Below are 22,854 nucleotides of genomic sequence, written 5' to 3'. Positions count from 1 at the left end.
AAAAGCTTTGCCCAGAATTATCATCCCTCCACTGGAAGTCGGTGCTTCACTTAAGATTTATGATGGGGAAAGACCATCTCCCTCAGGCTGTGCAGCAAGCCCTGGTTATCCCACACGTTCACCTCTCTTATCCTTGCATGGCCCTTTCGGTTTGCTGCTGTTCCCTGTTACTGTAACATGGCTCAGTTATACCACGTTGTTGCCTTTTACATTGTGATTTCTTATTTTAATATTTTTCGGAAAGAAATATGCTAAGCCTCTTCTAAGAGTACTATTCTCTGTCCCACTCCTGGTTTGAAGGCACTGAGAAGTGTATGCATCTCCTCTGTATCTCTCCATTTGGCTCTAGGAGCCTTCACGGTACCTGGAGACCCACAGTTCATCCCCAGGGAGCCAGGCGTGTCTAGCACAGGCTCTGTGTGCGTGCTTTAATAAATCAATAAACCTCAATTAAAAACATGCGTGTTGCTGGGCTGATTAAGGACGGCTTTTGTAAGAAGGTTGTTCTGCACCTTGGCAGGAGCAGGATATCCTGGAATTCCAGCTGATGTCCACGCCAAGCCATTGTGCAAACACAGAGGTATAAAGCGACCTTGCCTTAGCTGGGCTGGGGGGAGAGACGGCGACAAGGACACTCGCTTCAAGGCATCAACGGGAGCCACCAGGTGAGAGACCAGTTCCATGGAAATGGCTTTTTCGGCTTGTCTTTGAGGAGGACCAGGCATTTCTTCCCCCTCAGCATAGCTGCTCTTTGTGGGTGGGCTGCTGCTAGATTTAATTGCTGATTATTAATTAGACCAGTGAACAGCACCCAGGTGAGGACTGCTTGGCCAAGCCAGATAACATACCCAGAGATCTCACACATTGAAAAGGGTGGCTGGCAGGACAGATGGCACCTGCTGCCCCATGGCTATTTCAGCCAACTTTTCCCAAGTCACCCATCAGGCTCCAGGTGCATTCAGATAGAGCTGACCTTATTTCCCTTGCTCCTCTACCACCCTACCTCCCACCAAACCTATCTGGAGCTCTAGCTGATCCATGCTGGGCTGAAAACATAGAGCACTTCAGAGTGGATTGAGCAGCTTATCTCTATGCAGGTGTTAGGAAAAATACAAATGCTGAAATTCAGCAGCAAGGCAAGCTACAGAGTTAAACAGTTGTTGCTGCTGTAGCCAGATGCAGCTGTTTTCTCTTGGTGAGATCAACCAGCTAGACAAACCCTTGGAATCACTTTAAAGGTTCCCTAAGCTTTTGCTCTGACACCTTGAGGTAAAACTATTTCTAACAGGGAGATGGATGTTTCGTGGGCTTCTTTCCAGTATTTGCCAAGTTCTGCCTGCCTGACTCAACCCCTTCTCTCTCAGCCAGAAGCATGCACAGCTTTCCATTACTGTGCTCCCTCCTTCTCTGCAACGGCCTAAGGGTAGCTGCACAGGAAAAGGTTCAGAAGCCCCCCAAAGAAGAGGAAAGCCCCGCTCAGATACGGATCCCACAGACTCTCTCTCGAGGTGAGTGATCAGGATGCATGAGGCAGCCCTGAAGCACTCATATTTCCCTGTCACAGCGTCTAGTGTGTACCTCCAGCCACACATCCAAGTACGATATGCTCTGAGCACAGTAGCTGGGAGTCCCTCTCTATCCCCAAGCAGAAGCAGAAGCCCAAACCTATCTTCCACAGGTGACATTTGTACCATGGCCAAGAGCCCTGTTGTGTTCAACAAGTGAGAAGTCTTCACGCCCTGTACTTGGGAACAGGCAGATTCTTTGCTCCAAACCTGGGCTGAGGATGGAGCCAGGAGCCAGACTGTTAGGCTGGCTGCTGATCAGCTTTTCAGAAGCTGAGCCCAACAGGCAGCCCCACCAGCAGCTCCTAAACCTACCAAAGCATGCTAAGTTGGCAGGAGGCTGCAGTCTCGGAGCCAAGCAGCAGCCAGCTCAATCTTTCTGCTGTCCTTTTTCCTGCCAGCATCATAGCTCATACACAGGCAGCACGTATGTCCTCTTCCCATAGGTTATGGCACTGTGCAGAATGCAAACAGGGAGCCTGATTTGGTTTTTTGGGAGGGTGTTCAAGGGAGGAACTCAGGACTCCAGCTTTTGATGGGCTGGAAATACCTGCCTGTAATCCTAATCCATCATCTGAAACCCAGGAAAGACGGGGTTTCACCCCCATCTCCATATCATCTGTTTCTTCATACATTTCCACCTGGGACTCTCCTGGTACCCACAAGAACTTGGAGGGTCTGGCTACCCTGAGGGAAGTGGTGTAGTTTGTGGCACCTGTGTGACTTTCAGCAGAACATCCTCATCCAAACTGAGCAGTAGATTAACTAAAGGTTCTTTCAACAGGCTGGGGAGATGACGTTGAGTGGGTGCAGACATATGAAGAAGGTCTAGCACGATCAAAACACAGGTAATCCTCCATTCTTCCTATGCCTCTTCATATGTTCAAGAAAACAGAACAAAGGTATGCTCTAACATGATGCTCAGACTGTGCACTGTGTAAGCAGCATTCACCTGTATGGTAGAGGTTGAACAACATTTTGGTGGGAGCTCACCTTCTGAGAGATCATCTTCTAGGACTGAGCCTCACATCCTTCTTCAAATCTTTTCTAACCTGCTGCCCTGCTTGATATTAGCCACACTTTTAAGAGCTTACAAGCCATGAAAAACACCTGGTCAAGCTCCAGGAATTTATTTCCTACCCTGTGCACTTCCAGAGCCATAACGGTAGGAGAGAGGCGTGGGCTGTGGCCTCCTGCACAGCCAGCATGTCTTACCTTCAGTGTATGTGAGCAGTCAGCTGGGTACAGCCCCTCTTTGAGATGGGAGTTCCTGGTGTCAGTCCAAACACCCTTGTGGTGCCTCCAGCGTTACCTTCTTGGGAATCTGCTCCCTCTGAACATGACTGTGTCTGCACCTCCCTGCTAGCCAGGGTCTACTGCTCCTGCAATGTGAACATGCTCCTGGAGCAGCTCAGTGGTTTAACTCCTTGCAAGTGCTGTTTGTAAGAGCCCTGAATTGCCCCCCCACTCCTTTCTTGCAATGTCGTTTCAGCAAGAAGCCACTGATGGTTATTCACCACTTGGAAGAGTGTCCTTACAGCCAAGGTGAGCAAAGCAAACCTTTCCAGACAACACTGGGGGATCAAAATCTCTCAAGCCATGCACATTCATGATGTGTTCTGTCACTGAGAAGGAAATGTCTTCATACACCAGCATTTCAGTGTCCCAAGGACTAAATGTCTTCTGCATTTTACTTTACTAGAACCAAGTCCTCCAAACTTTCTGTGATATGCACATGTCAGAAAAGTATTGCTTTACTGGTAGGTTTATGATCAACGTAAGATACTGCAGAACCACGAAAAGCAGCGATCCCTGTTTTTTGTTGTTCCTTTTTTCTTCCCCCACCCAAATAAATTTATTTTTTTTTTTTTTTAGCTTTGAGGAAGGCATTTGCTTCCAGCCCAGAGATCCAGCAGATGGCCCAAGAGGACTTCATCATGCTTAATCTGGTGGTAAGTTTGTAATTTAAAATATTAATCTAAATGTTTACTGGGGAGTGGAATAATCCATATTAATAGTAGAAATGGACTCACTTTGCACAGCTTTGAAGCTGTATTTGAAACTCTGGTTTTCTGCTTCTCTGGGAACGTACAACAAGGTTTGCACAACACCAGCACAGCTCCTGCTTGGAGAGAAGGCAGGGAGACTTTCATACACACACTTATTGGTATGGAAATACCATTCTGTATACTGCAAACATAAGCAATACTCTGATAAAAGTTTTTTTTTTTTTTAAAAAAAAGTCATCAGGCTTTCTTAGTTGCCTGCCTGGGGTTTCTGTCCTCCCCAAGCATCTAACATGGGACAACTTGGACAGAACAGGGTAACTCCCTACTTGATCATACCAGAATTGAGACGAGCTTAGCTGGTTCAGTCCATTCCTAGCACTTGGAGAAGCATTTTGACAGTTACCCTTCACTAAAAGAGGCTATCTATCTGACAGCATTCCAGCAGCGATGACAACATGGCACCTGATGGCCATTACGTCCCTAGGATCCTCTTTGTGGGTGAGTCTCTGGGCCCAGGGGAATAATCACAATAAAACAACCAACTGGCAGCATTTTTTCCTGTATGGTCCCCACTAAATTCATGTTGCTCCAAGTAATAGCTTACGTTCTTTTCAGCACTAAAGCTGTGAGAATAGCCCGGACTTTCAAAAGGAACATCTTATGTTGAAAAACCCAAATCGGGCCTTATCTCAGATTACTTGTTTAGCAATCAGAACTAAAGTGTGACATCTAAAAAACACTACTACTTTTAAAAAAAACAGGACCATGACAGGCTCATTCCACTGGTGGAAACAAACAGCATGTCACTCGTATTAACAACTAGCATACATCCTCTAAGAGTTTGGTCATGTCTGTGACACTGTGCTACACCTGAACACAGCCTCTTACTACGAGCCTGTCCTCACATGAATGACAGAGGCTCTGTCCAAGCCTGGTGCTCCAAGATTACATTTCTGCCAATCAACACCATTTTTAAAGGCCTCAGATTTTTCTCTTCCCTTATTATTTGCCACTGCCTCACTTCATAAACTGTGCATTACTAATGTCCTGCATTCCCCCCCCCGCCAAGACCCTTCTATGACAGTTCGAGCTGATCTAACCGGCAAATACGGGAACAGGATGTACGCTTACGAACCAGAAGATATTTCGACCTGTGAGTGAAATAAGCTGATTCCCTTTTTAACCATCTAAAGCTTACACAAAACAAATACAGTTAAAGGAAGGCTATGTAAGAGAATCTTGAGAAATATTGGGTCAATTTCTGTAGTAAAATCCATTCTCAGCACTTCAGAAACAATGTAAATTTAGTCCAAGCATCTTCTGGGAAGATGATGTTGAATATTTCTGAAGAACAGGGCACTAAACTATGGGGAGTTGCCCTTGGTGTCTGAACCTCCGAGGCCTGTTAGGGAACTGGTGGAGTTTTCAAACACTGTAGTTTTGCCCCCGAAACCCACCTGCTTTGGTTAAAGGCATTTGCAGACTTCAGTGCACTGCTGTTCTGCTTCATAATCTGAACCACTGAAGTTGTTTCGATCCGGTCCTAGGGGTAAACAAGGTTTAAAAATACATATTCCACTGAGGACTGAAGTTAATGCCTACGGGTTGGTGTCTCTACACTCCCCTCTCCTGGCTGTCCACTTCATTAACACTTAGAAAACTGCATTTTTCTGAGGTCTCAACCCCTAGAAAATAGTAAATTGGGGTAAACCAGATTCAAAAACTATGGGTAACAAAAACCTATTTCCACAGACAAGCAAAATAACAACGAGGCTGTGATTTGGGTTCACGGTCCTCTATTTTTTTCCACTTCTACAGTACACAGATTTTCGTCTGGCACTCAGACAAAGCTTTGAAGCTCAAAAGACACCTGCAGAGGAACACAAAACAACATCTGTGCAACCTGTGAACTGCACTAGATGAACCCCATCAGTATTTCAATAGCACTTTGTCACTGGACTACTAAAACAGAGTTTAATATTTCTGCTACCAACAAGAGTTACCAAAAACAGTCCAAGAAAAAATCTCTCAAGCCAGTTATTTAACATTTTCTAGCAGCTAATTCCAGTCAAAACTTTGTTGCTGAGACAAAATAACTAGTCAAAACTACCCGTTAAAATTGAAAGAAAGTCTTAACATTACTTTTTAGAAGTCTAGCTATCCTGAATAGCTTTAATTTCTGATTTTTAAGCTCTACAGATGTAGGAACCTCTCCTGTCATCTTTAGTAACTTCAGTGCTCTCTCCACAGTGATTGAAAACATGAGACAAGCAAAGTTGCTTCTGCACACAGAGCTCTGACCAAGGGGCACCACTGACCTGCACACACAGACTGGAGACAGCAGCCCCGGGAGCACTGAGGAACACAGCAAAGCAGACATGAGCCGTCCTCGTGCCTTCCCTTGGAGATGTTTTACAGAGAAGCCACATTCACAAGAACTCCGTGCATCCCACATCCAATAGATGCACGGAATGAATCATTACCCATTTATTCTTAAGAAATGGTTTACCTCAATGGCTTTAAGTTTATTTTTAATAGAAAATAATTTTGTCTACTAATACTTTACCCCAATTATAAGTTTGAAGAGTATACTTACTGACATTATAAATGCATTTTCTAGGTTTGCCCTGTGAGTGACTAGCTTACTTGTACTGGTAGAAATTGTGCTGTGGAAAAACGACTGCTCTTTTCTAAGCCACGAGTCTTTTAGTTTGGGGTTATTTTCTCATTTCCACAAAGAAACAGGTTCACTTTGTGCCATTTGATCATGAACTATATCAGAACATAAACCAGATATGGCTATCATATCCCGATTTTACCTTTTTGACATCTACATTTTTTTGTTTTGCTTTTCTCATACAGAAACCTATATTATATACACCTTCACTGATTTTAAATGTGCATAGTAAGAAACAAGCATAAAACTACATTAAGAGACACAGATTTTATATTTGTATCACTTTGAATTGCCATGCTCGTTACTGTATATTTCAGAAAATGGTTTTATTATTATGTTAAAGCTTTCGCTGTATAATTTGAAAAAATAAAGAATCAGACTATTTGCCTTCCAAATTTCCTTTCCTTTTTCACATTACATGTATAGCCAATAAAAAAGTGACACTGTAGAATTGAATGAATCCCTGTTATTAGAATTACATCATTAACAAAGTTCACTGAGCAAACTAGGTCTAAGAAATAATAACCAAGAATTCATAAGTCATAAGTAAATTCTGAATGGGGAATCTTTAATGGTCCTATACACCATCCTCAGTCAGGATTCACTCCATGCATACCTTATAGCTAACAGCTGTAATGTTTCTGCAGAAACATTACCAAGCTTATTAGCATTACACATTTGTTAAGAAACCTAAACATGCATCAATTTAGCAAACCATGGTGGCTGTACCTAGTTAAAATGCAAAAAAAAATCACATCCTGTCCCTGCCATGAGCGTCCAATGGGAGCAAAATAAACCATGCTATTAAAAATCCTTCCCTTTAAGAGCCAAAGGAAAGGTGGGCAGGAGAAGAGTTAGGCCTGTGTTTTTAACGCCCAAAGGAGTTTAATTCACAGAAGTCACCCAGGAGCTGTTTTACACCCAAACCGTGGATCTGGCCAGCAATTGTTAACCAGCGGTAAGAGGAGACATGTAGAGCAGCGCAGTTACAGGGTGCTCATCGTCTGCCATGTACAACACAGATCACATGCACTCAGCAGCGATCAGCACTTTCCTGGGACCACTAGGAAAAATGTGACCGCAGAGGAGTTTGAAGGCAGGACCTGTCTTGGTGGTGGTCACTGGGGAAGATCCTAGTGGATCTGCATGAATGATGCTGCCAGCACGGAAAGGGAGAATGCTCCTCAGAGCCCTGTGAGCAATAAATGCCCAGGGCTTGGGGCTATAGCAGAATAAATGCACACAGGAAACTAAAATTGGTTAATTGGTGGAACAAAAAATAGTTATTGAACTCCAGCAGAACTTACCACTCATGAAGCAGGTGTGATGGCCAACAGCCAGGTGTTCATTGGTGGTGGTGGGCTTTTTTTTTGTTTGGTTGGTTTTGAAGTGTTTCTCCCTGGCAAATAGAAAGGAAATTTTAGCAGAAGCAGGTGTTTAAGCCCCACTGATCACCATATGAATACAAACATTGGAATAAAAACTCATTTGAGGTCCAGTTAAAGTCTATAGGAAAGCTTTGTAATGCAAGGATTCCGAGATTTGTTAACCAAGAAGCTGCATCTCTCTTAGCAAGAGATCTCCAATCCAGCAAGAAGACTGATGCCCTTAGAAGCCACAAACAGGCTTCGAAGAAACAGGAGCAGTGGTAGTTGGAAACTGAATTCAACAAAACAAAGCTGATGCAGCTTCATGCAGCTTCACTAACCTGGCTGTACCACATCTTCCCAGGGATCTTTGTGATTACTGTGTCTTCTGCATGTCTGCATACAGTGCTGTGCTACCAAGCGTCAGTCAGTCAAAAAATAATTTAGTTGTTAGCTTTCTAGATACTGGCTCCAGGGCTGGGAGCTCCCTCGTTTTGGTTTCTCTAAGCTTGCTTGCAAACTCAGCTTGATACTATTACTCATCTTGTAGAGAGGCCTTGGATATGGCAAGGGCTGAAGATGGAATTTGCCTGTAATTAAAAAGAAGTGCTGGTAAAATCCCCAAACTCCAACTAACCACACTAGAGGGCACTCCCAGAACCCCTTGCTGGGATTTTTTTTTATTAGTTTGTTTGCTTTGCTGGGCAAACAGCAAAACCAGCCAGCAAGTCCCAGAATTGAGCAGCTTCCTCCAACTACAGCCTCCCTTGGCCATCACTCACCTGTCCCAGCTACACACCCCCGTGCTACCCTTTGTCTTCCTTGTACCTGTAATACCTTTAACAACTCCATGGCTCTGTTCAGCAGCTTCTGAGGGAGAATTAAAGAGAGAATGAGATGGCTTTTTAAACTGTCCACTTCCTCCTGTTCTGTGATCACTTCAGCACACTGGAGTGGAGTGAGTTCTGAGAAAAAGGGAAAAAAAGAAAGCATTCCCATAATAAGATCCCTCAAGTTGAGTACATTCTTTTACAAGGATTTTACCAGGATCAGCTACCCAAGACAACTATTCTTCAGCAATATGTTTCTTACTCTGTGCAGATCCACTGTCCTCTGGATGATTTATGCTACTTCTCTTTAAAAATAGATCAGATTAATACATCTGTGCACACACGTTGTTCCAACTCCTAGTTAGTGTAAGCTCTGAAACATACTTTCTGAAAAAGGAGGAAACGTAAGTTAAAACCACCAACTTGCACCAAAATCCTAATCCCGCAGCTGAACACAGGGCTTTTCACACTGCAGCCCCAGCTGGGTTGGGGAAACTTCTTGCACAGTGATCAGAATGCAGGCTTCCAAAGAAATTTTAAAATTTAAACTTAATGAATGTTGTGCCCTGTCCAGTGTTAGGAAAATAATTCATGCCACTCCCAAACATATCAGTGAAACATATATAGACAAATCAAATAGACATCTATAAATCACTCTTTATTTTGTGAAGAGCACTTGAAAAATAAAGACAAAAGCTTTTCCAGGCTTTGGAATATAACCATCGCAAAGTGTGGAATCACAAAGACTCCATTTTAAAAAGGTATTCCCTCTCCCCACCCTGCTTTTAATGAACTCATTGTGGAACGATCCACAATATAGCTTTAACAGAAAAAAAGCCTTTTGAGCCAACATTAGAAATAATTCAATACTGGTTCAGTGCAGAAGCTGCTACATTACACTTCAAAGGCACATACTAGAATCCCCCCCATTAGTCCTTGTAATTCATATTTAAATTTCTCCAAACCTCACATTTTCAGGAAGAGACTAGAGTTATTAAGAAGTAGTTGGCAAGGTTAAGCCCAATACAGCTGTCCAGCATGGAACTGTAGGAAATAAAGTGACAGCACAGTAAGTGTAACGCAATGGAACGACTTGCAAGTAAAAAAAGGCTTTCTCCTTTACCTTACTAATCAGCATGTGCCATAGTTTTGGTAAACCTTGGCTCACAAGACGACTTGCTGACAGGGAAGAAGGCTTCACAAAATAAGTTGGATACAGCAAGCTGAGTTAGAAAGAAATTTTTTCTGACTGAGTTGAGGGCAACGAAATAATCTATAAAACTAGGATTCCAAGAGTTCAAGATTCAAGCCTACCTATGACCAAAATAGTTAGGAAATTAAAATACCCCCTTGACTGAAACATCATAAAGCACAGAAACTGCTGAATTTTAAACCTATCAAAAGAATTAAAGACTAATCATATGCTTCAGAATGAGGTACGTTTTACTTTTCTTCCCTTTTGTTTTGTTCAGTGTCAGTTTGTCTTGAAATTGTCAAAAATACCAGAATATTACTAATCTACAAAAGGTAAGTCAGTGAATGTTCTCACATTAGTCAAAATTTTGGTAGTCTGCTATACTTGCATCTTCTACAAAATCTTCTCTATACATCTCCATACGAAACGGATTAAATACGGTAGCATCCGAAAATTACTTGTATTTTGTTCACTCAGGATACTTCAGGCTATGTTGAACAGTTGTTTTTAAAAGTTGCTTTGCTCATCCAAACATTTGTGCAGTTCAACAAGGCTGTGTAGTGTGTTTAATAGCAGACTCCATTTGATACAATAACCAATTTGCACAGGTTCCCAGCAGCAAAATGCAAACACATTACATGCCATCAGCATTTTACTGCTGCATGGAAATGCTTGTGTTATCTTCCACTATTCCATGTTCACCTTATCATTCATAGTATGCTTAGAATTTGATTATAAACAGTTAATTCTATTAAGAGTTTGAGTACAACTATTAGTGACAATTTAAGCCAAAGAAAATTTTGAACCTGATGGGAAATTAGGTAATGAATAGGCATGTGCAGTGGGGGAACACAGTTTAAGTATTATAAGCATTAGAAAAGTTTATCCGAAGATGCTAAAACATCAACTTTTAGTAAACCCTGATTCCCAGCTTCAGGTCTAAGAAAATATGGTCTCATTAGGTAATTACAGGCACTCTCAATCTTGAGATCCAATCTTACAAGCATTTGGCAAACATTCCACTTAACATTTAAGAACCTTTGATACTGAGTTCAGCTGTTAGTGGGCTGCCTACATGCCCTTCTGTTGTGGAGGCTGTAAATCAACCATCTGACTCAAGCGAAACATTTTCTTTTTCCTCAAGTGTAATAAATGTTAGCCTTTTTCCTGAGTACACTAAAACTCATACAAGACCAAACAACAGGCCTGCCCAATTTTTCCATTTTTTAACGAAGCTTGTGAACAATAAAAAAAACACCAGCAACTTTAAAATGTAGGGCTACTGCACTACTGTTTTGTATCAGAAAGGGTCTTCAGGTTTAAGAGCTTGACAAATTCTGAACTTAATCCTTTCTTAGTCAGTTTACTACCCTTTGTCCAGAGACTTCCACATTTCCTTCATTCCTGAAATCGGACTCGAGTTACTACAGATTTAGGTTTATATATAAACAGACAGAAGTAAACTCTGGTATTGCTAGTAACTTTAGTGATCAGAGATGGAAAAATAACTTCTAAAAAGATATGTTTATGACTGCATTAAAAAAGGAAGCAAACGTCGTAGTGATGGTGCAAGACATCAGCATCTGACAAAAACAGCATTTAGGGTGATTATAAAAAGTCAAAAAGGGTAATACAATATATTATTCATTTTTCTCACGAATAAAGTGCATTTACCTAGCCTGAGAATAAGTACCACATTGACAAAGGGATGCAAAAGCACTTCCAAGAGAGATTAGAAGAAAATCAGTTATCCTGAATCCTATATCCAGTTTGTCTCGGTGATTCTTGAAGATGCTTCGAGAACAAGCATCCCTCTTGCTGGTCCAGTTGAGGTACTCCAATTCAGTACATCGGTAGTAGGTTCTCATCAGCAAAGCATCTCCTGTGCTATCTGAAAACTCCCACGTTGATAGAAAGAGCCACTTCTGGTTTACGTTGCTTAATACTCAGTTTTTCCTCAGACAAAACATGGTCCTGTAAGCGTTCAGCTTGCCGACTGTTAAAAAAAATTAAGATGCCTGAAATTAATATGAGCCCTAGCACCTAAAGCAGAATGAGACAGCAGGACTGGAAATCCGATTTCCACTAAATTGTAAGAATGATACTGCCAGTTTCCACTTATGACCTCTGCATGGCCACTGCAGCAAAGGAGTTCATTTTTCATCTCCACAGGCAGTGTCAAACTGTCCAGCGTATTGCAAGAAAAAAAACTAAGGTAGGAACGTGGCACTTAAAGCCAGAAGTTTGAATTATCTGAGTGCTTCTTTTGGCACTACTAAAGTTGTACACTGTAACAGCTAACACTGTCCCAACAAATTATCCAGGTAATAAGCTACTCTGAAAGACTAGACTGTAAAGAACAGCTTTCACATTTCTGAACAAAAATAGAAGTAAATATTCAATACCTTTTCTTTTTTTCTAATGCAAGCTGTCTTTGTTTCTCCTTTCCAAGATCATCTCTCACTGTGCTGAAGTCCTTACTGTCATCAAGGAGAAGATTCTGTTGACAAAAGAGATTGAGTGTATTAGCATATAAATTCCATCTACCAAAACTATTCCCTACATATCGATCAGTTTAAACAATAAATTTAAGGCATTTCGTCTAATTCCACAGCAACTGATTTCAAGTTAAATGCAGATGATTAAAAAAGGCAAAAAAAATCTTCAGCTCCTCCGAATCGGCCTTAATCAGAAAATTTTCTCAATACTCTGATATATCAGAATAGGACACCAGACCTCTAGCACACTGCCTGACAATTCAGCAAGTATGTTCTTTCAGAGGTCTCCTAAGTAAGTTTTATTACCAAATCAGAGTTCAATATACTTCTATGTAACTTACTTATTTTAAGTACTTAAATGGATCTGTAGTAATTCTTTGGGAAATGTAATGGATTTAAATTTAGGATATGTTTTTAATGGGCATTGTTCTCGGATTTTATTCTGAGTTGAAAAAACAAAATGAGGGCAAGAAAAACTCAGTTTCTTCTGGATAGTGTTCAAGCATAGAGCAGAAACTGACTGTCTTACACTGGCTAAGAGAGCACTGCACAAGAACCTTTAAGGTGTTGCCCTCTAGTGCCAGTAGCAGGACATAAGGGGGGAAAGGCATGAAACTTCCATGACTGGTTAAGAACAGGAAGAAAAAACCCAACATATCAGTACCAATGAGGTTCCCCCCTCCACACTACGTACTGGCCAAATTCTTATGTTAGAACTTCCATACCGATGTAGCAGGATACAGGAAAACCAGAAAGAATTTGATTTACTGCAGACGGGACAGTGTCTGAACCTAATCCTTGGGCAACAATTAAATCCACGTTAATTTACCTTCACCCCAATGATATCTCCATCTTTCAGGTGATAAGGCGCTGACTGTAAACTCTCCTGTTTTTTCTTCCGTTTTCTCTTTGAAATTTGCTGAGTCTGTATAAAAATCAAAGTAGAACATTCATACACAGCTGATTTCAGAAATTTGCTTAAATTGACATTTGCTGGCAGTCCCTAAAGGTGTAGGGTCCCCACTAGCTATTCTTACACAGAGTCTTATTGTCAAGAAAATTAGTCATTTTGTTTTCTGTTGCTTCCTCATGAAAAAAATACTTATTTCTTTCTTCCACAATCTCTTCCAGCTCACCTATATAAAGTAAACGACACTTCGTGATCGGGAACAACTCTCAGCCAAAGGACCTCTTGTATAGTGAAGAGAAGAAATGCTCTGATTCTGCTACTTCTACAGAAGTCTGTCATTTCCATTAGCTAATTGCGACAGCAGTAGATTGAAAAAATCAAGCAAAACATACATTTGCATAACACCCATACTTATGAACTGCAACTAAGTAATGTTTCTCAACCTATACAAGCAAATTCAGTAGTACATGAAAAACCTTGAATAAACTACAGATTTATCCTGTGCCAACCACACTCTTAACCACATAAAAGTCTTTTGGGGGAACTTGGCAGAATTGTAAGTTCCGATGACTTGTGGTGTAATCAAAAATCCTAATGTCTTAGCTATGATTTAATGAAGTCCTAACGCACCCTTGAAGAAATAAACCACTTCCACCGAATTTACCTCACATTCATGTTGCAGGAAGATAAAGATGTGCATTCAAATACGCATGCTGAAGAACTGCAGCACAAACCAACACGTATATTTCTCAAAACAACTGTTGGATTCTGTCATTCCAGATCTTACCCAGCTAGATATTGGCAGCCACTCAAATTTTTCAGGGAAGTATTTGGCTATTTCAATTTTATCTACAGGGAGACAATAGTGAGAAGCCACTCTTTGCCTCAGTGACCAGGTAGTGCATTCTTTGGAGATATCCCACACCAAATCCATGGAGTCATAGTAGTCCCTCTCCCCTGGTATGCCCATCTGTACTCGAAGCAGCAATTCATGTGGGCTGTCACAAGAAAGAAAATAAACCACTCCTGTGAATCATGCTTTTAGAATCCAGAATAACTAGTTTTCACTGCCTCCCACCCTCCCTTATTTTTAGGCAACAGCTCTACCAGAGGAAAATAAAAAATAAGCCCCAAAGCATTCAAGCATAGTGACAGCTGTAATCTCGACTGAAATTATTTCAGTAAAAAGCTGCTAGGTTAAGTCGCATCTCAAACACACAGCAGTAAGAAATAAGTATTTTCAAGACTTACCCCAAGTTTTCTTCTTTTTGCAGAGGTTCTATGCAGATTGCCACTCTGGCACCCAGCTTATATTCACTGAAAACAAAAAGATTATACACATTTTTCAGTCATGTATTCTAAATTCACAAGTAGAAAAAAATCACGCTTCTAGTCAAGTAGATCCATGCTGATCTGAACCAAAACAAGAGGCTATTGGAACAAAAAAACTCAGAAAACTGCCAAAACTGCATTTAAAAATACAAAATAAAGCTTAGCATAACAAGTGTGATATGATCTACTTATGTTCACACTTGTCCATTCCATACCACTTGAGTTGAAAATTATGTTGAGCAAAAACTTGAAATAACCAGAAATGGGCTTTATTTGGCTGAGCCGACTTCTCTCTCTACCAATCCATCTCACAATTCAGTCTTTGGCAATACTACTTGAGTGTTCAATAAGAAACCTACTTGAGTTGCTGCTTGTTGTGTCGTAAAAGCTTGCCTGGGTGCTTACTTTCCACTGTCCAGGCTCTGAGAAATGTGGGCAGTGGGACAACGTGCTCCTGACGGCATGGTAAAGTCATAGCCTGAAAAAACAAACATTTCTTCAATAACTTCAGCAGCCATTCTGCTTGGAAAGAAAATGATTGATTCTCAATGCTATACTGAAGCAATTAGACACAGGGCAAAGTATTTAGATTTATTCCAGCTTGTGACTCACAGGTAGTGAGCAGGATCAACTTATTTGCTTTATGACCTCAAAGCGAGTTGACCTTCACTCCCTCCCAACACTTCTCAATTTATCCTAAGCTTCTAAAGTATTTTTATTTTTTTTTTTTATTTTTTCCCAACCAAAATTTGTATAACTGGGAGGGAATGAGGCTGACAAAATCATTACCATGATCAAGTACTGTAAAAAGCTTCTTTAAACCCTTATGGAGGGCACAATGCTGTTTCCATGCTAGGACAAATCTTGCTCGTAAGATGCAAATGGGCAGTTTTGCATAGCAGCAGTTTGGATGAGACTGTGAAACTGAAGTCATACCCAAAATGGCAAATACTGGTATGGATCAGAAACTAGAGAAATATCCTTTCCCATGCTGTTAAGTAGAACGACCAATTGGCTAAATAATAGAAGAGTCTTATGATAGTTTTTTCTATTTTCCCTTTAGAAGTGTATTAAACTTTTATTTTTCTGGTTAAAAAAAGCATTAAAAGACATCTTAGTTTCTGGCCAAAGAAACTAAGCTATACTTCCCTGAATGACAAACGTGACCTTCTGTGCATCTAAAGCAATTTTTTATTCATTAGATTCAACATACAAAAAAACACGCATAAAACTAAAACAAGAACAATGTGGAAATGAAAAGTGGCTTTTGAGGAGTGCTTGTATGTGTGTTCTTGTCATGAATAATTTGTACATTGTGAAATAAAAATAGGGCTGCAACCCAAAGTTCCAGATGAAGTGCAAGAAAGGCTTTTGCAGCTCAGGACACATGAGAGGTAGAATGGCAACTGCAGGGAACATACTAAGGAATTATCTGAGCTACATGCTCAAACTGCCTCTTGGTACTTACCACTGAACATGGCATATAAGCAAATGCCATATCAGAACATACTAGAGACAAGGGAAAAGGAAATAAAAAATATGTATTAATATAGCTCAATTAATCACAGTGTTGCTGTACATTTCCAACACAGGAGAGCATCTAACCTGCATCTTCAGATCTTCCAAAGTGGCTTCGCCTGCTATTTCTATACTCCCAGCGTAACACAAATCCGTGTCTGTTTGGATGCATTCTGGTGAGTCTTTAGATGGGGGCAGGAAGGGAAGAGGGAGGAAGAAAAACAATCGTAAAGTGAGTATGACATTGTCCATTGTCCTAAGAGATGGGTCACTTGTAGGTGAGATTTCACTTAAAGACCTGACCTAAGTTTTTTTATGGTAGTTTAAGAAACCTACTCAAGTCTGTAAATAGTATTAATTAGTGGTTATGGCTCTGAAATGCAGAGTGTCTCGCAAGGAAAATTAAAACTGTTCTTATCTACACTACTGGACTCGACATGGAAGCAAGTCAGACTGACAAAGCTTGAGAGAAAAGGAGGAAAAACTGAAAAACAATCTACACTTCTGCAACACAGCTCAGTAGCAAAGGAAGAATTTTACGCTTACTATAGAGAGGAAAATTGGTTAGTTTTCCCTTTTCCAATTTGTTGTTTTCCCCAGTTGCTTTTCTCCTTCCTTTCAACCCTGTATGTAAATGTAAAATTTACTCATTCTCCAGCTTCTCCAAAATCCATTTAGCTTGAAGTGAGATAAATGTGATATCAAGAATCTGACATTTGAAGCCAATCACATGCGTGCTCTTTAAGTTGATGCCTTATTTTGAGTTGATGCCTTATAATACTGCCACTGCCTTAAGTATGGAGAAGCAATTTTATTTGCTGGCAGGTAAACAACCCAGGCTTCAAACTCTAGTGAAAATCTTTGTCTCTGACCAAATACAGCCAAGAAACACGAACAGTCCCATCCAGCATTCTTGGTCTAATAAAAAATTAGATCTGTCTCTTATGTGGCTCCTTTCACCATAAGCTTACTGAAACTTGTACAGTTGCTCACAGGTCTCAGGAGAATTTTAAAGGTTCAGATTAAAATTTAGATTTTTGACCAAAAGCCCTCATTGTTATTACAGGCAATATGATTCCTTTCAAAAACTGATCAAGCTCACCACCTCCTGCAGGAGACACCTGCAAATCGTCCATCCTGCAGGTCAACCCATTCACTTGGTCTTGTCCATTTTCTCTATGTTTCATATGGCTTGAAGGCTTGAACCACCAGATGGGAATTTTCAGAAAGCCCTGAAAAATGAACAGAAAATACCAGTCAGCCCATGTGTTCCAATGCAAATTAAAAAATTTACCTTCCTCTAGTGAAGAAGGAAAAAAACTTGTTCAAGTCTGAGTTTTTGTAAAGATACTGGCATTCTTTTTACAGGGACTACTCAGTGAAAAAAAACAGCCTCATATCACATGCTATCACCATCCTGCTCTGCCATATGGCATCTAACATTACATTTTCAAGTGACTGACATTTGTCTGGAGATCTAGACATAAATATGACCTTACCAGAGGAAGCTGTATTCATTTAGCAACGTTGTTTTGCCACTTCAGAAATGCTCCTGACTTTCTTACCTGCTCCTTTCTTAGTGTCCCTTCCTGTCTGGAAGCAGGTAAGTGGATGTTTCCCTCATTTTCTGAGTAGGATATAGGCTTTATTTCTTCTCTTCAGATGCAGCTCTGAACTGGTCTATTACCACCCACTGCACTGTTGCTCTTATCCTACATTTTTGTCCTCCCAACAACTATATTAGAAGTATCTGTTTTTCCTTGAAGCTTTATTCACCATAAAATTGCTGAGATCTCTACTATGTGCCCAGTGCTTCTTGCAGTCTTTTAGCCTCCTGTCTCAACTTACAACACCCTTTATCACTTGAGGTTTGCTTGTGCAGAAACCTTCCATGGCCATTGCTGATGAGAATTTCCCAGCAAGGCCCTCCATTTTCAAGCACAATCATCAGGACAAAATCTGACCTTAAAAAGGAACACAAATTCCTTTTTTTTATGATTTTATGAGGAAATAGTAGCATAAGAATTGTGCCTTCACAAGACTCTTGCATTCCAGAAATACTGATTTCTTCCAGGTTTGTTAACCTTGACACACTTCTAGACAAAGCTGCTGCAATGGGAGATTTTTACTACAAAAGTCTAAAGAAGAATATAGACAAATTAAGAATATTATGAATAATGATTTAAATAAAAAAGAGCTGTAAAACTACAAAGCATTATTCATTACTTCTGACTAAAAATATTTCAGCTGAAGAATTCTAGAATAAGAGAATAAATTACTTTCGTATTCAAGTATCAAGATACAGTCACCTGACTAAAGGACATAATTTGTTTGTTTTTACCTTTGGTGGAAGCTTTCCTTCAGTTATAACCAAAGTATCTCCTCTACAAACATTAAGTTCCTTCAGAGTGGCATTCTGCAGGAAGAGAAAGATAGTACACTTGTAAGTCTACATGTTATTGTGCTTTGTTTTCTAAATTATGATTTTATCTTTTTTTATGCAATGTATGCCAAAGGTGTTTTTTTTTCCACATCCACCACTTGGAGACAACTTTGCAGCAGGACACAACTACTACATCTACAGGAGTCTGCACTGCAAGAGCCCTTCCAGTGCATCCTGCCGAGCTGCACATTACCTTCGCACCTCTTACCAATTAACACCTCATGCTTGTTTGTAGTGTGCTTAACACGTGCTAATCCTAGACTTTAGGAAAAACTATGTGGATATGGCTTAAAAATAATCCCTGAAAATAGGAGCCAGGTGCGTAAGATTTCCATTTTGACCTATTGTTAAAATGCCTTCATAAGGCCTTGTGAAAACAGAACACTGTGCTGAGTAAAGTAGCACACAAACACCACATTTACTTTATAGCAGTTCTCTTTGGGAAAATCTCTAAAGAAAGATGGAACAGACACTATTGTGTGTTTCAAGTCAAAACTATCACGTGATTCAAGTCAAAAATAGGATCCTCTTACTTCCTGACTTAATGCTTCCCCTGCTTCATAGCACCAGTCAATCCTTCTCAAATGCCAGCTGTCACCTACCGAAGAACAAAAACACACGGAAAACTAGTTAGCCAACAATACTGTTTCATGGAAGAAAAAACACACAACTATTACTACAATTAAGACATCTATAAAGGTTTGTTGCTCTATTTTTTTGCCCCCCTCTCCCAATAAAAAAACAAACATCTCTGACAAACTGAATCGTGTACCACCTTCACATCCTTCCTCAAACCCTAGAAATACACTTCGCTGTTTGGAAGGTTTTTTTTTTTTTAATAAATGCCCGCTTCCTCACCTACCTACTTAATTTCCCTAGTTTAAGAAGAAAGCAAAGCAAGTGCATTGACAATGCTTAGCCAAAAAGCATTAAAACAAATAAAATTGTACATAAAAAAATAAAATGCTGAGGGGGGAAAAATTTTGGAAATACTGTGTGTGAATTGCTGATGAACTTCTCAATTCATTATACCATTTAAATCAATGACAGGCTCCTTAAAATGAGAACTATACTATAAAGAAAATCCAACTTCCCCTTCTAAACTGCTTATCTTCTGGATTTCCGGGAGACTTTACAGTGGAGGACAAAAAGATGGTATCGTTCAGAAACTATGATACTTTAGATTTAGCACCTATGCATAAAGCATCAAGTACAGAAGGAAGAAATACAGCTAAACTTTTTAATTTGATTAAAACATAACAGATGAAAATGCACTTTCTTTGCAGAGTACAAAATTTGATTTTCACAACTAAACCAAGCACATAAGGAATCTCATCAATAATTTATGTGTAGAAAGGACTACTTTGCAATCTTTTTAAACAACATCAAGATTCAGTGAAGCCTGACATTTCTTTGAGAGAAGTCAGATCACAAAGCTCTACACAAGGCCAAATTTAATTTTCCACAAGCAGTAATATAAAAAGAAAGCAACGAAAACAGAATCACTGTTTCTTGGCAGTAAACCTATACCACAGGGAAATAAAAAAGGTTAAGCTTGTATTTAAGACATCGTTATGTACTCCACCCATATGTACATGTAAACAAGAACACAATACTTAATTTTATCTTGGGCTACTCAATGTGTATTTTGACAGTAACATGTTTCAGGTGAACATTTTTTATGGAGTATGGCTTAACATGCTGCCATCACTCCACCATAAAACAAATTCAACATTTAATGAATATTTAGAAGTAAAACTGGAAAACACCACCACTCCAAGCCTGTGCTTCTTCCTCCACATCAGCATCAACACAAAGACATTCAGCCAGGAAATTCACACGTGATGCAAGTGCTGTCTATCTCTCTTCCTTAATCCTCATAAAAATGGTCAGTAACAGGAACTCCTACCACTCAGATTCCCAAACAGTGACCAAACTGTGATCTCATTTTGAACAACTTGTTTTTGCCAAGTGACCTAGAAAGGCTTTTTTCTTTAAAAGTTCATCACATGCAGTGGTTTCCAATGAAACAGATGTCAAAACAGCCAAACACCTCCACCTGTATGTGCACCCAACTGTACATTCCAGAAACTGTGGGTTTTGCCATACTGCCATTAAATATAAAGCTGGAAGCTGCACAACCAGCTTTTATCAGAGCAAAACTATAAGTTCATAATTCTTTCTTCTCCCCTCCTCACATTACAATGACACAAATCATTGTAACAAATTAAGTTTCAGGGTACCAAGACCTGTCTTAGAAACCTGAAAAATACATTATTAAACAACAATACAACTAACCTGATAATCCAGATTTTTCCAGCATTAAATTTAGACACTGGAAAAAAGAAAAAACATAAGTTGAGACTTCACATTCTCAATTCATAGGTTGGGAAATAAAGTTTTCAGCAAATCTACACTAAAAATTCCTAAGACACAGAAAGAGAGTGACTGATTCCTGTTCAACTCCTAAAAGCAATATAGTTACATAGGCATGGTGCATTTGAGCTAGATATTATACCCTTTAAATAGGGAATTTTTCTCCTGTAGGAAGTTTACTGTGTCAGGTGAGTAGGCTCACACACAGTTAAAAGTTTGTGCTGTCAGTTTGTTGATTCACTAAAAAGTTCTGCCACTGAGCTCAAAAATGCACCTTTTAGAAATAAAACCTGCAAAACTCACTTTCCACTACTTCTAGACATCAGCAGTCTGTACCAGAAAGAGGGATCTGCAGTACTGAGGACTGCTTCCCTCACTTTGTGCACAGTTGTCCATTCAGAGTTTGATAAACTACAGAAGAAATGTTTGTAGCAAAATTGTCTGTAGCAACATGTCTTTAATCCAGTACCCCTCACTAGCTCTTGTTCTCCATAAGTAATGTAAGATGATTGTCTTAATTCCAAACTCTTTCCAGTCCATATACAGCCTACCATCCTCCACAACCCATGCAACTATTAAGTCTGATTGACTGGTCCAAGATAGAGTTATGGTGCTCACTGCATCTTTCTGGATTTTTCTGTGTTGACTGTCAAGCACATTAGAACAACTTTTTGAATACACATTCCCAAAGACACTGCACCATCCTCATACACTGCATTCTATCTCACCTGGACTTGGCCATAATTATCATTAAAAGCTGCCTTATCCTCTTTCTTTGAGCAATGCTGTCAGAGTCCAACTTTCAGACCTTTTTTTTTTTAAAGTCTAATTGCACAGCACGACTCAAAAGCATGCATATAGAATCATTCAGGTTGTAAAAGACCTCTAAGATCATTTAGTCTAAAGATTAACCTAGTATTGAGAAATAAATATAAACTACCACATACAAAAATTTAACTGTGGCAGTCTCTGCCATGATTACATCTCATTCTGAGTATTGCTGTTTATAAAAGGAGTGGCTAGCCACGCATGAAGTAGTGAGACTACATTCATCCAAAGGAAATATGGTGTCTCTTTACTACTTGGATGGTGTCTCTTTACTACTTGGTGAAAGCTCAAGGCAAGTTGAAACACTTCCTTTGATGCGATGTCTCCTGGCAAGCTGAAGTGACACAGGTACAAAACAAGGTTCTCTACAAGCAGCAGTCCTGACCCAAGCATGACATAAGCTTTTAAGAGCATCTAGACTTACTTCTTTCACAGAGGCAGTCTCTTCCACAACTATCTCCATCTCAGGGCCCATATGTTGGTCATGCCCAATAATAAAATATAAGAGCAGCTAAAAAGGCAAGTATAAACTATTTAGAATACATATTTAAGTACAGAAATACTGAGAGAAAACTCTCCCCAATGCATGCACTTATTGCATGAAGTACCAGCTATTGCACTGTTACCATCAGTCAAACAGCACTGCAACTACAGAGAACAGAGGAGCACATGCAGTTAAGTTATGGACATCAGTATGGACATCAGTAGAGCTTCATTAAGCAGCTGTACATGTGCTTTGCCTGCTGCAAATGAGAGAGAAAACCTGCTAGCTTAAGCCCTATTCTGGCACTTTGATCATCAGAAATATACAGCCCCACCCATCTTTACAACTTGCAGATATCAAATATAGTATTACCTCCCTTTTCTTTATGCTCTTTTGTTCATATGCACATGAGAGCAAACATGGAAAACTGCAAACAGATCAATTATAATAAGTGATTTACAATTAGTCAAATGAGCTATATTAACTGTTAGTGTGTATAGGCTCTTGGCCTTCAGCACTTGAGATGTGATGTGAACCTTCCTGATAATACATATAATTCTTGATATTAGTAAGCATTTTTCCCCCCATACTGATTACCACTACAACCATTGTAAAAGTACAAAGAGGACCACATGAAATATTGAAAAGCATAAAAGCACCTCTAGTCCCTTTTCAGTCCCAGCCCTTTTATACCTGTGTGGAAGTTAGAGCTTTTCCACGACACAGCCCGAGCAAGCTTCCCATTTTCAGTTCTGCTTCCTTGACAGTATAATCCTCAGGCACTTCAGGGAAAAGAAAATAAGGAAAACATCATAAACTGCT

At 39.9% G+C, this 22,854-nt stretch overlaps 2 protein-coding genes across 7 annotated transcripts in view; one reads left to right on the top strand and one right to left on the bottom strand.

The window, feature by feature from the left end:
• Positions 1-1,372: 1,372 nt before the first annotated feature.
• Positions 1,373-5,874, top strand: LOC118259204 (anterior gradient protein 3-like). Its single transcript, XM_035568559.1, has 7 exons — positions 1,373-1,508; positions 2,350-2,413; positions 3,058-3,110; positions 3,441-3,517; positions 4,009-4,072; positions 4,644-4,727; positions 5,825-5,874. The coding sequence occupies exons 1-7, from the start codon at positions 1,373-1,375 to the stop codon at positions 5,872-5,874; spliced, it is 528 nt and encodes a 175-aa protein (XP_035424452.1).
• USP40 (ubiquitin specific peptidase 40) overlaps positions 3,176-22,854 on the bottom strand; it is a 42,011-nt gene continuing 22,332 nt past the window's right edge. For 2 of the 6 annotated variants that reach the window (XM_035570181.2, XM_050711625.1), the window contains exons 20-32: positions 22,726-22,814; positions 21,973-22,059; positions 20,643-20,679; positions 18,878-18,942; positions 18,243-18,317; positions 17,007-17,133; positions 15,989-16,083; positions 14,743-14,861; positions 14,303-14,368; positions 13,839-14,049; positions 12,971-13,066; positions 12,049-12,143; positions 8,997-11,639 (exon numbers count right to left, since the gene is read on the bottom strand). In XM_035570181.2, the coding sequence (XP_035426074.1) occupies positions 11,531-11,639; positions 12,049-12,143; positions 12,971-13,066; positions 13,839-14,049; positions 14,303-14,368; positions 14,743-14,861; positions 15,989-16,083; positions 17,007-17,133; positions 18,243-18,317; positions 18,878-18,942; positions 20,643-20,679; positions 21,973-22,059; positions 22,726-22,814 (1,271 nt within the window). In that variant the 3' untranslated portion in view covers positions 8,997-11,530. Of the gene's footprint in view, positions 3,288-3,598; positions 3,688-5,031; positions 5,118-7,558; positions 7,651-7,959; positions 8,584-8,710; positions 8,836-8,995; positions 11,640-12,048; positions 12,144-12,970; positions 13,067-13,838; positions 14,050-14,302; positions 14,369-14,742; positions 14,862-15,988; positions 16,084-17,003; positions 17,134-18,242; positions 18,318-18,877; positions 18,943-20,642; positions 20,680-21,972; positions 22,060-22,725; positions 22,815-22,854 lie in introns of those variants that run through there. The other 4 variants (XR_004782185.2, XR_007708488.1, XM_035570173.2 and 1 more) reach the window with 4 other exon arrangements.

The sequence above is a fragment of the Cygnus atratus genome, chromosome 6 (assembly GCF_013377495.2).
Source record: "Cygnus atratus isolate AKBS03 ecotype Queensland, Australia chromosome 6, CAtr_DNAZoo_HiC_assembly, whole genome shotgun sequence".
In the NCBI taxonomy this organism is placed as follows: domain Eukaryota; kingdom Metazoa; phylum Chordata; class Aves; order Anseriformes; family Anatidae; genus Cygnus; species Cygnus atratus.
Note: the sequence above shows the minus strand (reverse complement) of the source record. Positions and strands in the feature narration are given on the sequence as shown.

What these genes read in the sequence shown, in the direction of transcription:
- LOC118259204 (XM_035568559.1), top strand. Translation starts at nt 1,373, where the DNA reads ATGCACAGCTTTCCATTACTGTGCTCCCTCCTTCTCTGCAACGGCCTA. An exon ending in CCCACAGACTCTCTCTCGAG is followed by an intron (nt 1,509 to 2,349) that starts GTGAGTGATCAG and finishes TTCTTTCAACAG; the next exon opens with GCTGGGGAGATGACGTTGAG. An exon ending in ACCAGAAGATATTTCGACCT is followed by an intron (nt 4,728 to 5,824) that starts GTGAGTGAAATA and finishes CTCTCTCCACAG; the next exon opens with TGATTGAAAACATGAGACAA.